Source organism: Sciurus vulgaris (assembly GCF_902686455.1).
Source record: "Sciurus vulgaris genome assembly, chromosome: 8".
Lineage (NCBI taxonomy): Eukaryota > Metazoa > Chordata > Mammalia > Rodentia > Sciuridae > Sciurus > Sciurus vulgaris.
This window is the reverse complement of record NC_136468.1, coordinates 83,241,630-83,254,091: the sequence shown is the minus strand read 5'-3', so window position 1 is coordinate 83,254,091 and position 12,462 is coordinate 83,241,630. Positions and strand designations below refer to the sequence as shown.

The window sequence follows — 12,462 nt, the reverse complement described above, 5'->3', positions numbered from 1 at the left end:
GTAAAATTATAAAGGTCTTAAGCACAATTATGTCTGAATTATCTCCTAAATCATATTAAGCATTATTATTTCTATTTCTGTTCCTTACACCTTTCCTTGAGATCAGAAATGAAGAGGAAGCCCAGAAAAAGGGCTCTAAATCAGGCACAAGTGGGAATTAAATGAGGCTCTACAATCTCTCCCAGCATGGCAGCAGGATGGAAAACAAAGGTAATTAAGCACTACATTTGCCAGGGCTCAACAGTTTACAAAATCCTTTCCCAGGTGGCATCTGAGCTCCCGGAGAAGGATTGAAAGAGGAGATGAGTGTGGTTAGGTCAGATAAATCTGCTTTTTTCCTTTATATTTACTTTGGTGTGTCACAATTGTGACACTACAGTCTTCTTAATAAACTCGTAAATATTGTTTGCATTCTTGCTTTTCTCCCTAAATATATATTAGTATTCCTAATATGCTGGTGATGAACTATTCTGGGATACAGAATATCACATGGAACTGGAATACTCTCAACTCTCCAAGGTCTACTATGTCTCATTTATGTCCCAAATCCCATCACCACCATCCATCCCCTTCCCTGACTTCCACTAGCAATTTCAGCCCTCACCAAGAGGGTGCCGACCTCTGGGAATCACATCCAGGGTTGCCTGGGCTGCGAGATGCCAGTTAAAGCACCTCTGCCATTTACACCAACTGTTCTTTCCCTACCACCTCCCTGGCCTTTCACTCCTCAGGAAAGTGGAGGATGCCAACAAAGTAAGGCCTTGTGAACACGAGGTTTGTCCTGAGATGGACAAGATCAAGGTCTAACAGAAGAAAGAGGGCTGATGGAACAAAAAGGAAATAATAAGCATGACTTAAAACATACCTCACTGATTCCATGATGCACACCCCCCCCCAGTTTAGTATCTTTTTAATTAGGGTGGGTCTTACATTTGTGGTCTACCAGGAGACAAGTCTTTTGTAGTTGTTATTCCCCCTACACCTGCAGCAGAACTTGCAGAATGGATGTGGTCAGTTTACAGGAAATTCCTGGAGATGACAATGGAGCACCCTTTCAAGAAAAGCTGCATCATCAATGTTCTTCATGATGCAGAAGATGGTAGGCGCAGAAGGTGGTATTGGTTGGAAACTGATGACTCATGAGGTATTCATTATCTACTGTTGTGTATAAATTACCTCTAAAATATAGCAACCCTAAGCAACATTGACTGGCTCATATGGTTTCTGTTGATCACAGGTCTATAAGGGGTTTAGTTGGGTATTCTGGGTCAAGGTCCCTCATGAAGTTGTAGTCACAATGTGAGCTGAGGCCACAGTCTCCAAGTGGAGTGCCCCACTCCAGACCAACAGAGGTGCCAGCTCCTCATGCCCGGAGTCTCTTGGTAAGAATTGGCTATGATATGGCAGATGGCCTCCCTCAAAGAGTCCAATCAGGAGAACAACTAAAAGGGGAGCCACAGTGACTTCATGTGAATGAGTCTCTGAAATCACATACTGTCACATCCACTCTATTCTGTTGATTAGAAGAAAGTCCTTAAGTGCAGTCCACACTCAATGGGAGGGGATTAATTAGACTCCACCTGTTGAAAGGAGGAGTGGTCCCCCACCACCCCGACTCCTGGATTGAACCCAGTGGCTCCTTATCTCTGGTCTGGCTTTTTTTTAAATTTATTTTGAGACAGGGTCTTGCTAAATTGTGCAATCTGCCTTCAAACTTGTGATCCCCCTGCCTCAGCTTCCTGAGTAGCTGTAATGGTAGTTTTAATATAGTCACTCTCAGGCAAAATATGATTAGAAAGTTAGTCAGTGATAAGAAGACACAATTTCAACTGGAAATTCATGTGTAACAAAATGAAATTAAACCTCTATCTCTCACTCTGCACAAAAATCAACTCAGAGTGAATCAGAGACTTAGGCACTAGAATCTAATAGACACCCTGCACCTAATAGAAGAAAAATCAGGCCCAAATCTTCATCATGTTGGCTTAGGACCCGACTTCCTCAACAAGGCTCCTAAAGCACAAGAAGTAAAATTAAGAATCAATAAATGGGATGGATTCAAACTAGAAATCTTCTTCTCAGCAAAGGAAACAATAAATAACATGAAGAGAAAACCTCCATAATGGGAGAAAATCTTTACCACATGCACCTCAGATAGAGCGCTAATCTCCCGGATATATAAAGAACTCAAAAAACTTAAAACCAGTTTTTAGAGGGAATGCTTTCAATTTTTCTGGGAAAAGAGTACACTTGTACATTGCTGATGGGACTGCAAATTGGTGCAACCACTATGGAAAGCAGTATGGATATTCCTCCAAAAACTTGGAATGGACCCACCATTTGATCCAGCTGTCCCACTCCTTGGTTTATACCCAAAGAACTTAAAATCAGCATACTACAGGGATGCAGCCACATCAATGTTTATAGCAGCTCAATTCACAATAGCTAAACTATGGAACCAACCTAGGTGTCCTTCAACAGATGAATGGATAAAGAAAATGAGGTGTGTGTATATATATATATATATATATATATATTATAATATATATATTATGGAATATTACTCAGCTTCAAAGAAGAATGAAATTATGGCATTTGCTGGTAAATGGGTGGAGTTGGAGAATATCATGCTAAGTGAAATAAGTCAAACCCAAAAAAACAAAGGCCAAATGTTTTCTCTGATATGCAGATGCTAATTCACAATAAGGAGGGGGTGGAGCTAGGGAAGAAGAGAGTTACTTTATATTAGGTAGAGGGGAGTGAAGGGAGGATAAGGGGGATGGGGGTAGGAAGGATAGTAGAGTGAAACAGACTTTATTACCTCATGTACATATTTGACTGCATGACTGATGTGATCCTACAATATGCACAGTCAGAAAAATGAGAAATTACATTCCATTTATGCATGATTTATCAAAATGTATAAATGCATTCTATGGTTATGTACAACTAGTTAGAACAAATGAAAAAAAATTTTAAAGTGTCATAGAAGAAACCCCAGCCCCTGTTGCTTGTATCATGCTAAGCAAAATAAGCCTATATATATATATATATTTATATATATATTTTTTTTAATATATATATATTTTAATACTGGTGATTGAACCAAGGGGCACTTAACCACTGAGCAATATTCCCAGCCCCTTTTTATGTTTTATTTTGAGACAGGGAGGGTCAAAGTTGTTTAGGGCCTTGTTAAATTACATAATCCATATAATACATAGGCCATCATAATAGGGTTTAATTTTCTAACTATGTTGTATTTCTGTCCACATAGTTCAAGAGAGGCAGCAACTGCAATATAAAAAGCACAGTAACTTTCAAATTTAATCCTGAGTTACCAACCATAATTAGACATACACATGATGCTCCATATTACATAAACACATATGAACTTGACAAAGAGTACCCTAACATATAAAACTGGGAAGACATATCAGATAGCTATGGTAAAGTTGTAACTGTTTACAATAGTACTTAATTGAATTGGAATCTTTTCCCAGTTAGCTTATTGTTTGCCTTTACAATGTTTTTCTCAACAGTAGTGTGTTCAAACTTAAGTTGACCAAATTCTTGGAAGCCATGATGCCCTTTATGAAGCACCATGAATTACTGATGTATTTAATTCTAGCATAAAATTATACAAGCTAGGAACAATTTTACCAGCAGAAAATATAACTTCGTTATGGCTTCCACATCTCAAAAATAATACTACTATAAATAAAATATTTATTAGATGGCATTTCATAGCATGATAATAAATAACACAATCTGAAGCCAACCACCCAGAAAGGCATGATTCAGTGATGAATTGAAACAACTGCTCCTCTTCCCTGTACATTGCTTTTGTCTGATCTTAGCTCCCAGATCTGATTTCTTAGCTGTCTTAAATCCTGTTCATTTCAACTTAGCCCACCATTACCTCAGCCTAGGCTCCCTCCTGTAGACATGGTCTTCATGTGCTGCAGTATCTCTACAGTCTGTTTCTTGTGTGGCACGTAGATTGGGGTGCTCCAGGAAGATCATCATATAATTTTGAGGTGAGAGTACTTCAAACTAGCTCACTGGTAGTTTGAGAAAACTATGTGGTCGAAGGAGGAATTCCCACTGAAAAAAATTTTTTTTTCTTTTTTCAAGTTTGAGAATTAACTTTTGCTCCTTTGCAGAGCATTTCAGCACTGGTCCATTTGGAAAGTATTCCAGGCCCTCTGCAAGTCTGGATTTTTGTGCCCTCCGAAGTTTGTATGTTTGAAACCTGATTACCACCCTATCAGGAGATGGGCCTTTAAGAAGTGATTAGATCATCAAAGTGGAGCCCTCAGGAACAGGATTAGGGTCTTATAAGAGGCCCCAGAAAGATGCCTTGCCCCTCCCACTTGTGAAGGGCACACTAGAAGTGTGTCCAGAACACATGGACCAACGGAACAGGCTCTCACCAGGCACTGAGTCTGCTGGCACTTCTGACCTTGGACTTACAGCCTCTAGGAACCGTGAGAAATAAATTTCTATTGTTTATGCTATTTTGTTATAGTAGGATGAATTGACTAAGATAACCCCTAACTTTTGGGTTCACTTACAATTTCCAGTAATAAATCCACCTATTAAATATTACTATTAGTCAGGTGCTTGATATGGTTTTCTTGATCTTCTTCACAGATATGAAGAATCAATCATCCATTTTGCAACTGAAAAGAAGCAGAAAAAGTAACTTGCCCATAGATGTGTGGCTAGTAAGCACCTAAACCAGGAACCCATACTAATTCTCAGACTCCTCATGTGGGTACTCCCCATGTGGGAGTCGATGATCTCTGTCACAGTGCTTTGCTATCACCATGGAAAGCAACTCTGCATTAAAAACAGGACTGTAGGCTCCTTCCTTTTTCTCCCTCCCTCTCTCTGTTCCTTGGTTTCTTCCACTATTTCCACTTGAGATTACTCTCAGGTATCCAAATATGAATATAATATGAATATTAAGAGTAGCAGAGCCAAGGCTTATGCTAAATACAAGATTTAGAAATCCCACTACACAATTACAAGTTGGTTGTGTGTACTTTAAGCAGGTATTATTCCTTGAACAGTAAATATCATATTATTCAAATTAAGGAACAAAATATTTCACATTTCGTGTAGACACTTAAAAGTCTCTGCACCCCTATGATTAAGCATCTGAACTTTTAAATAAACTATGCTGAATATAATTTCCTCCCATGATCTTGAAGTCATCTTTAATGATGGCATTGTAAACCACACCAAGGTTACAGGAGTACTGGGCTGGAGACAACTCAGTGGCAGAGCACTTGCCTTGCCTAGCTCTTGTATTCCCTTGCATATGTGCACGCACACATACACACACACACACAATGTTCTTAGTACTCTTTGAATTTCCCTTATTTATTAGACCAAGATTTTATGTCAAAAATCTATGATAAAGTGATTTATCCCATTTTTTCTTTGTGATTCAGTCTTGTGTGGTTAAAATTCCCAGAAGTTAAAAAAAAAAAAAAAGATTGCTACTATATTAAAAAAATTTAAAACAGTATTTTCTTAAGTTTCTAATTGCATTATACTCTCTTTTATACACTATCAACCTGATGCCTCCAAATGTAAATTTTTCAGGTAATAGAAATACACACCTTTGCTTTTCATGGAAAATCTTTTAACAAAATGTTTTTCTTCTTATCTTATTGGGCAGAGTGGCATAAATTTAACTGTTCCCTGATGCAGTCATTATTATGAACATACATTAAGCTGTAATATAAACATGCCTTTAGGGCTTTGCCATACAAGCTATTTACCCATACTCTATAATAGCCTCTGGTTACTACAGATTTAAAGACTCTGGAGTTTTTGGCCAGTGGACCAGTTTACTTCCCTTTTGCCAGACACCCCACAGCTCTTCCCTGCTCCCCTTTGCTGTTTATCTGTGGGCTTGGAGATGTGTTCAGTGAAGTCATTACAGTATTCATTATGTCAGTTAGGTTCTCCATAAGATCTGCAAGGCTCTCCCAAGAGGAAAAGAATTTTTGCTTACAGACTCTGTAGCATATATACATGGTCTACACTGCTTCTTAATGCTCCTGTGTGCTTAAATAATATTTTAATTGTTTTTCACTTTTAGATCTTCCTACATACTAACATTTATTGCTGCAAAATATTTAAGTAAAAAGTATGTCTAAATCAAAATTTAATTTCTATACATGTTTAAAGCAACAGTTACAAGTTAACATGCAATTTGAAATGGTATTCTTTGGCGGTATGTTCAGAGAAATGGTGACCAGATCTGAATACCAGGAATTATGAGGGGTTGCCAATGCGTTTTTTAGTGAGAAGTATTTTACTTTCCAGTGTTCACTGTGATAAAAAGGTTGATAGTTGAAATAATTTATTGCTGCTTTATAGTATACATAATTAAATGAAACATGTTAAACTCAAGGGAATTTTTAATAGGTTACTTGCAATTGTTATTGCAGGCAACAACTTGTACATGATTTTATTTCCAAATCCACAAAAAACAAATTTTATACAAATCAGCACTGTAAAAATGTCAATTACAGCCCCAGAGGCTTTGCTGGCAGAATAATTGTCTAAATTCTAGGATATGGGAAATAAGGTTTTTTTTCCTGGATTCATCTTTTTTTTTTTTCCATTTTCTTTCTTCTTCTTCTTCTTTTTTTTTCTTACAAAAAAATTTACAAGTGAAATGTTACTACGAAACTTTTTATAAGGAATTTTTGCAAAACATTTACATTTTACCATCAACTATTTCTGTTTTAAAATCATTATGTAGATTTAATACCCTATGCTGCACATCAATTTATGTGGGATGACAACTTAGTGACATGCATAAAAAAACACCACAAGGCATTAAAATGGAGACTTAAATACAAATATTGTTGCAATAAAACAGTTATAAAATTGAAAAATAGGACCTAAACATCATGCTTATCTAAGTTTGACAAATTAACTTTTTCTCCTAGATTACACACTTTTATTACTGCTCTCATGAGAGTGTGATAAATAATGACTTAACATCAAGTTCTAATGTAATCAGCAACACATACACAAACCTAACCAAAGAAAGTATACTGTAAGAAAAAACTATTCTAACACTGGAGTTCTACCATGATAAATACATAGCTTTGCACTGATAATTACAATAAAGAAACGTTTTATAACGGTGGCAAAGGGAATGAACAGTGAAATGCCATTAAACAAGACTCTACTGCACATCTGTGCCCTATTACTTATAATAGCTATATCCCACTGAGTCAAATAAAGGACACTGAAATTTACGATTCTTATAGACAGAAAAGTGGACTCAGAATGTTATGCAGAACAGACTGTCAAAATATTTCTAATTTCAGTGGTGAAATGTGCACCTGCTAACACAAATTAATATATTTTATATGCTATAAAGCTATCCAGATTCAGTTTGATAAATTTATAATAGGTCTTATTGTTGATTAAAAATAACTTCCATCTCTGATGAACATACATGGGTTTGCATTAAAACTGGTTCATGGAATAATGATTCAGAGTGCTCATACTTGGTATTAACAACAACAAAAAGTGTCACTCGAAGGAAACATGATTAAAACATTAAGAAAGTTTCTTTGCATAAAAAAATTTATAGCACTGATTGTGTAGCATAATGATAGATAAAATATATATTTGATGTTTCAGCTCCTATATAATAAAATTAAAATGAACACTACCAAATGCTCCTCTGTACCAAACAAAACAACAAACTGATTCTGATGTCTTAAAGCCAGATACATCAGTTGTTAAGAGTACATTAAATAAAATATACAAAACAATTTACAAAATCCAACTAAAATTTAAAGACTTTGTTACAAGTCTACAAAAGCTTTAAGAAACTTGAAATTTATAACCACAGTGTAAAAATTTTTTTCCTTTAATCTCAAAGCTTTTTTATACAAACTGAAAGCACAAAAGACCTTCAGTTTTATATAACGCTACAAAGGGCTGGCCTAAAGTGTACATAGTGTAAACAGTGATCATTACAGTATTTCTCCTTCATCAAAAATACAAGAAACATCACAATTTTGGAAGAGAATTCATTCACGAGTAGTACTTTTCCTGAAATAATAGAGAATGCACAAGAAAACATGTACCTATATTCAAACAGTCCCCAAATCAATGATGTTAATAAACCAAGCAGGTAAAAACTTTAGTTTTCAAATGGTCAACGTCATTAATTTTGATTCTGTGTAAATACTTTTAAAAAGAATAAGCATCTTACTAATGCTTAAGCTATTAGAATAATCCAATTTTTTTTTCATATGAAACTTTTGGCCATCTTTCCTAATAAGACCCTCTTCTATAAGATCCTTGCATAAACGATGAAATATGCTTTTCTTTAGTCACTATTTGACTGTAAAGTATTCTGATATTTCAAAAATAATTTTTGCTTCATAATATATCTCATATATTCATTAGGCTGTGTAGATTTTTAGGAAAAAGTCAGTTACTGACATAATATGAAGACATTACTGTGATATAAATTCCTAATTAAAATTCTAGCACAGTACTCAAAATAAAATGGGAATGGCCAATTTATAGTAAAGGAAAACAAAAAATTATAATGTAGCTAAAAAATAATTTTCTGCTGGACTTGAAAAAGTGTGATAATTCTTTCTTTGGCTACCAAGTCAAAGCATAAAGAATTCTGCACATTGTCAACATAACTCATATTTACAGAATATGAAACTACAAAATGATTTATAATCTATGCAAATATTTCCAATATAAACATTTAAAATGAAATTTTGTGGTTCAACCTAGGGTTAGGAATGCAATCAATCCTAACTTTAAAACAATGCATGTTAAGTTGCTTCATTTTATTTTTCTGAAGCTATTATGAGTTGTTTTAACCATTTTTTTCCCAGCATTTTCCTAAGGTTTCAACCTAAAATTTAACCTAAGATTTAGCTCTAAGTTCCTCTTGTGTCTCCAAAATGGAGAAAGTAATTGGATTTCACTGATTGTCTGCATACACACTACTATAATGTAGTGGTAATAAAGATCTGAGCTACATCTCAGATAACTGTTTTGGAACTTACCTAATTCAACTTTTGAAGAATTTCTAACATTTAGAAAAGACGGCCAAAACTATTTTGAGCTGATTTTCCAAAAATCAAGCTAAGGAAATATAGTATTATCTCTATCATCAGTTAACTATCAGTTTTCTGTGCTATAGAGAAAGAGAAAAGAAATACACATAAATTATTAACTGCCTGAATTTATAACAAAGTACTTTCAAAGAAAATAAGTCCAATTAAGGTCCAGCCTGCAAACTACTGAGGTCTGTCTTTTTAAACATGTTAATACATGATCTTCAAGAGGGGAGGATTCTGTTTAAAGGTTGTGTGATACATATTTCCAAATAACTACAACTTATAGTATGGAGGAAATACTTTTCTACCTGTTTCCAGTATATTAGTTTGTTTTTGTATTTTTAAAAATTCAACACTTCATGTGTTGAACCAAAACCCTGGAATACTTAAAGAAGCCAAGAATAAAAACATGATTTCCTACTCTGTAATCCACTCGACCAGCCCATTTCCAGATTTTCAAAGGTGTGTAAACTTAAGTGCAGCACTAGAGGTCTCTGTTATAAATAACTTTTCAGAATTCTTCCATGTTGGTCGAAACATTGGGAGTTGCTGGATTTGAATCTTGAGAAATGGCTGCAACTGTGACAATTCTTGGGGAGCCAAGCACCTCTGTAACAGATGAGTCCAGTTCTCCCGAGGTAACAATGGCAAGAGCTGTCCCACCTCCTTTCTTATTCTGGTGCGTTTTGACATGTTTGGAGAGATGATCACTCCTCATAAACCTTTTAGAACATTCTGGGCATTCAAATCTTTTTTCACCTTTAAGGAAAAACAGTAAATGAAGTTACATACATTTTACTTAAATAAAACTATAATTTTCAATAATTTCTCTTCTGATCATACTACACTTTTTGTATGGCATGATTTTTTTGTATAGTTTACCTAGAAGCACAATGTTTTCTTTCTGTTTTTATTCTGAAATGCTACCAAACAAGTCCTACAGGAGAAAAATCATGTGAATGAGAATATAAGACCTAAGTTAAAGTCTTGGTTCTGCTATGAACCAGAAATAAGAACTGAACAAGTGAAAAACTACTTTGGGTCTCAGTGTCCCCAACCACAAGAAGGCTTCTAATAGATGATCTTGAAAATCTTTTATCAGGTACAGCAAACCATAATATCAAAAGTTCATGTCTATTCATCTTTAAAACTGTTACTTGTGTTTTAGTTTTAATCCTGAGGCATGAAATATTTTAGAACCATTTTAAATAAAGTAAGCCAGGAATTTAGTATTGTACTAAGTTTGTCATAAGGTAAAAATAGGAAGCAGGCATTTCAAATTAAACAGAGCTTTTAGGTTTCTATTATACAAAGGGATCCTTATGCACTTATAGAAATAAACTCTTCAAAATATGATGGTTCTAGTAGAACTACTTCAGTCCTCTGGAATAAAAATGGTTAACTAAAAAAGAAAAAAGTCATCTTACGTTTGTGCATAATGGACAAGGCATATTAAAAATATATTCCAATATGTATTATATATATCTATTATATATATATTCTGATATATAAAATGAGTGACTATTTGCTTATAAAATTGTTAGTTAATAAAACAAAGTGATGCTTTCCCATTGACAGAACTTGGATAATAAGAAAATTCAGTTTGGATGCTTTCATTTTATGGCTCTACCTTTGACTCACCAAGAGAAAATCTATAAGCTCAAGTTTGTCTACATTATTTCCCATTACGTGTTTGCATTTACTTTCTTGAAATATTAAATAATTAAATGACTTAGATACAATTCAAACTAAAAGATATTCAAACTAAAAGGCCATAAAGGGATAGGAATATTACAAATACTGACATTTAGGTAAGGGTGAAAATATTAAATGCAGTTCAGGTTCAATCCTGAACTCCTTTATCTTTTCAATTTTTTCACTTTTCTTTAAAAAGAGAAAAATTGTTCTGGGCACAGTGGTGCATGCATGTAATCCCAGATACTTGGAAGGTTGAGGCAGGATGACTGTAAATTTGAGGCCAGCCTAGGCAACTTGGTAAGACCCTGTCTCAAGATTAAAAAATAAAAAGGGATGGGGTTATAGTTCAGTGGTAGTGTGCCACTGGGTTCAATCCCCAGTACTTCCACACCACAAAAGAGAGAGAGAGAGAGACAGAGAGAGAGAGAGAGAAAGAGAGAGAGAGAGAGAGAGAGAGAGAGAGAGAGAGAGAGAGAGAGAGAGAGAGAGAGAGAAAATTTAAAAGAAAAAAAAATCTATTAGCAAATTCTAAACGGGAAAAATCGTCAGACTCTTATTTTATATTATATTTTACAGACGAAAAAGCTGAGTTTCAGAAATTAATTTGCTTGGGAGTCATGCCATACATTAATGGCAAAGCAGGATTCAAGGTGCCTGATTTATGGTCTAAGCTATTTATGCTACACCACGAGAGTAAAACTAGAGTCTGATGTTACTTTATAGCAACAAATACTGTGAATTATCAGAATTGGGTGGTGATAGCCTAAAAACATGGGATCATTCAGTAAGTACACAGCTGGAGATCAACCTGTATACAGTGGCCATTTAACAAGTATGTATTAACTGTGATATTCATAAATTCAGTAATTTTTCAACAAATTATTTGCAGATTATCTGCCAGGCACTGCTGATATTAAAAACAAATAAGTGAGAGTCTCTCACTTTAAGAAGCTTCCATTCTCTTGAGAGTTATTTGCAACCATGAAGAGCTATCAGTTCCAGTAAAGAAATTCTACTCCCCAGCTACTCAGTGGCAAATGGTAAAGATAAATGGGAAACAATGGTGATGACACTGTCTACTCAGTGGGGGCATCCAATTAATTTTAAGCAATAAAAGTTGCCTACAATCTCATATGTGCAAATCATATTGTATAATAACTTTCATTAGGGGAGTGACTCATTTTAGTTCATTATCCTTTTCCACAGAGAAGTGTATTTTGTGTTTTGTCAGATAATTTATAAATTTCCCACCCTTAGCAAACATTATCAGTATACTTTAACTCAAGGACATAGAATGCTTACACTAAATATATCTTGTTAATAATTACTTTTATAATAATTCACAATATATGATTACTTTTTATAATTAATGCATATAATTATCAAAACTGTTGGTACTAGTTACTGTGGTAGACAGAATGGCCCTATAAAGACCCCCAATCCCTGAAACCTGTAAATAAAAAGAGACTCTGCAGATGTAACTAAGCTTATAGAGCTTAATACAGTTAATATAGGGGAAGTATTCTGAATTATCTAGGTTGACTTACTCTAACCACATGAACTGGTCAAAAAAGAGTGCTTTCTTTACCTGGAGTCAGAGAGATTAGAAGTGAGAGAGGGAGCTGAC

General features: G+C 34.8%; 1 protein-coding gene and 1 long non-coding RNA gene across 4 annotated transcripts in view; one reads left to right on the top strand and one right to left on the bottom strand.

Moving 5' to 3' along the window:
* LOC306668505 overlaps nucleotides 1-12,462 on the top strand; it is a 69,564-nt gene that overhangs the window by 15,418 nt on the left and 41,684 nt on the right. The gene's annotated exons all lie outside the window — the stretch shown is intronic.
* The window catches only part of SP4 (Sp4 transcription factor), a 63,542-nt gene continuing 57,502 nt past the window's right edge, over nucleotides 6,423-12,462 (bottom strand). For all 3 annotated transcript variants that reach the window (XM_079151925.1, XM_079151926.1, XM_079151924.1), the window contains one exon: nucleotides 6,423-9,896. In XM_079151925.1, coding sequence (XP_079008051.1) covers nucleotides 9,649-9,896 — 248 coding nt within the window. In that variant the 3' untranslated portion in view covers nucleotides 6,423-9,648. The remainder of the gene's footprint in view (nucleotides 9,897-12,462) is intronic.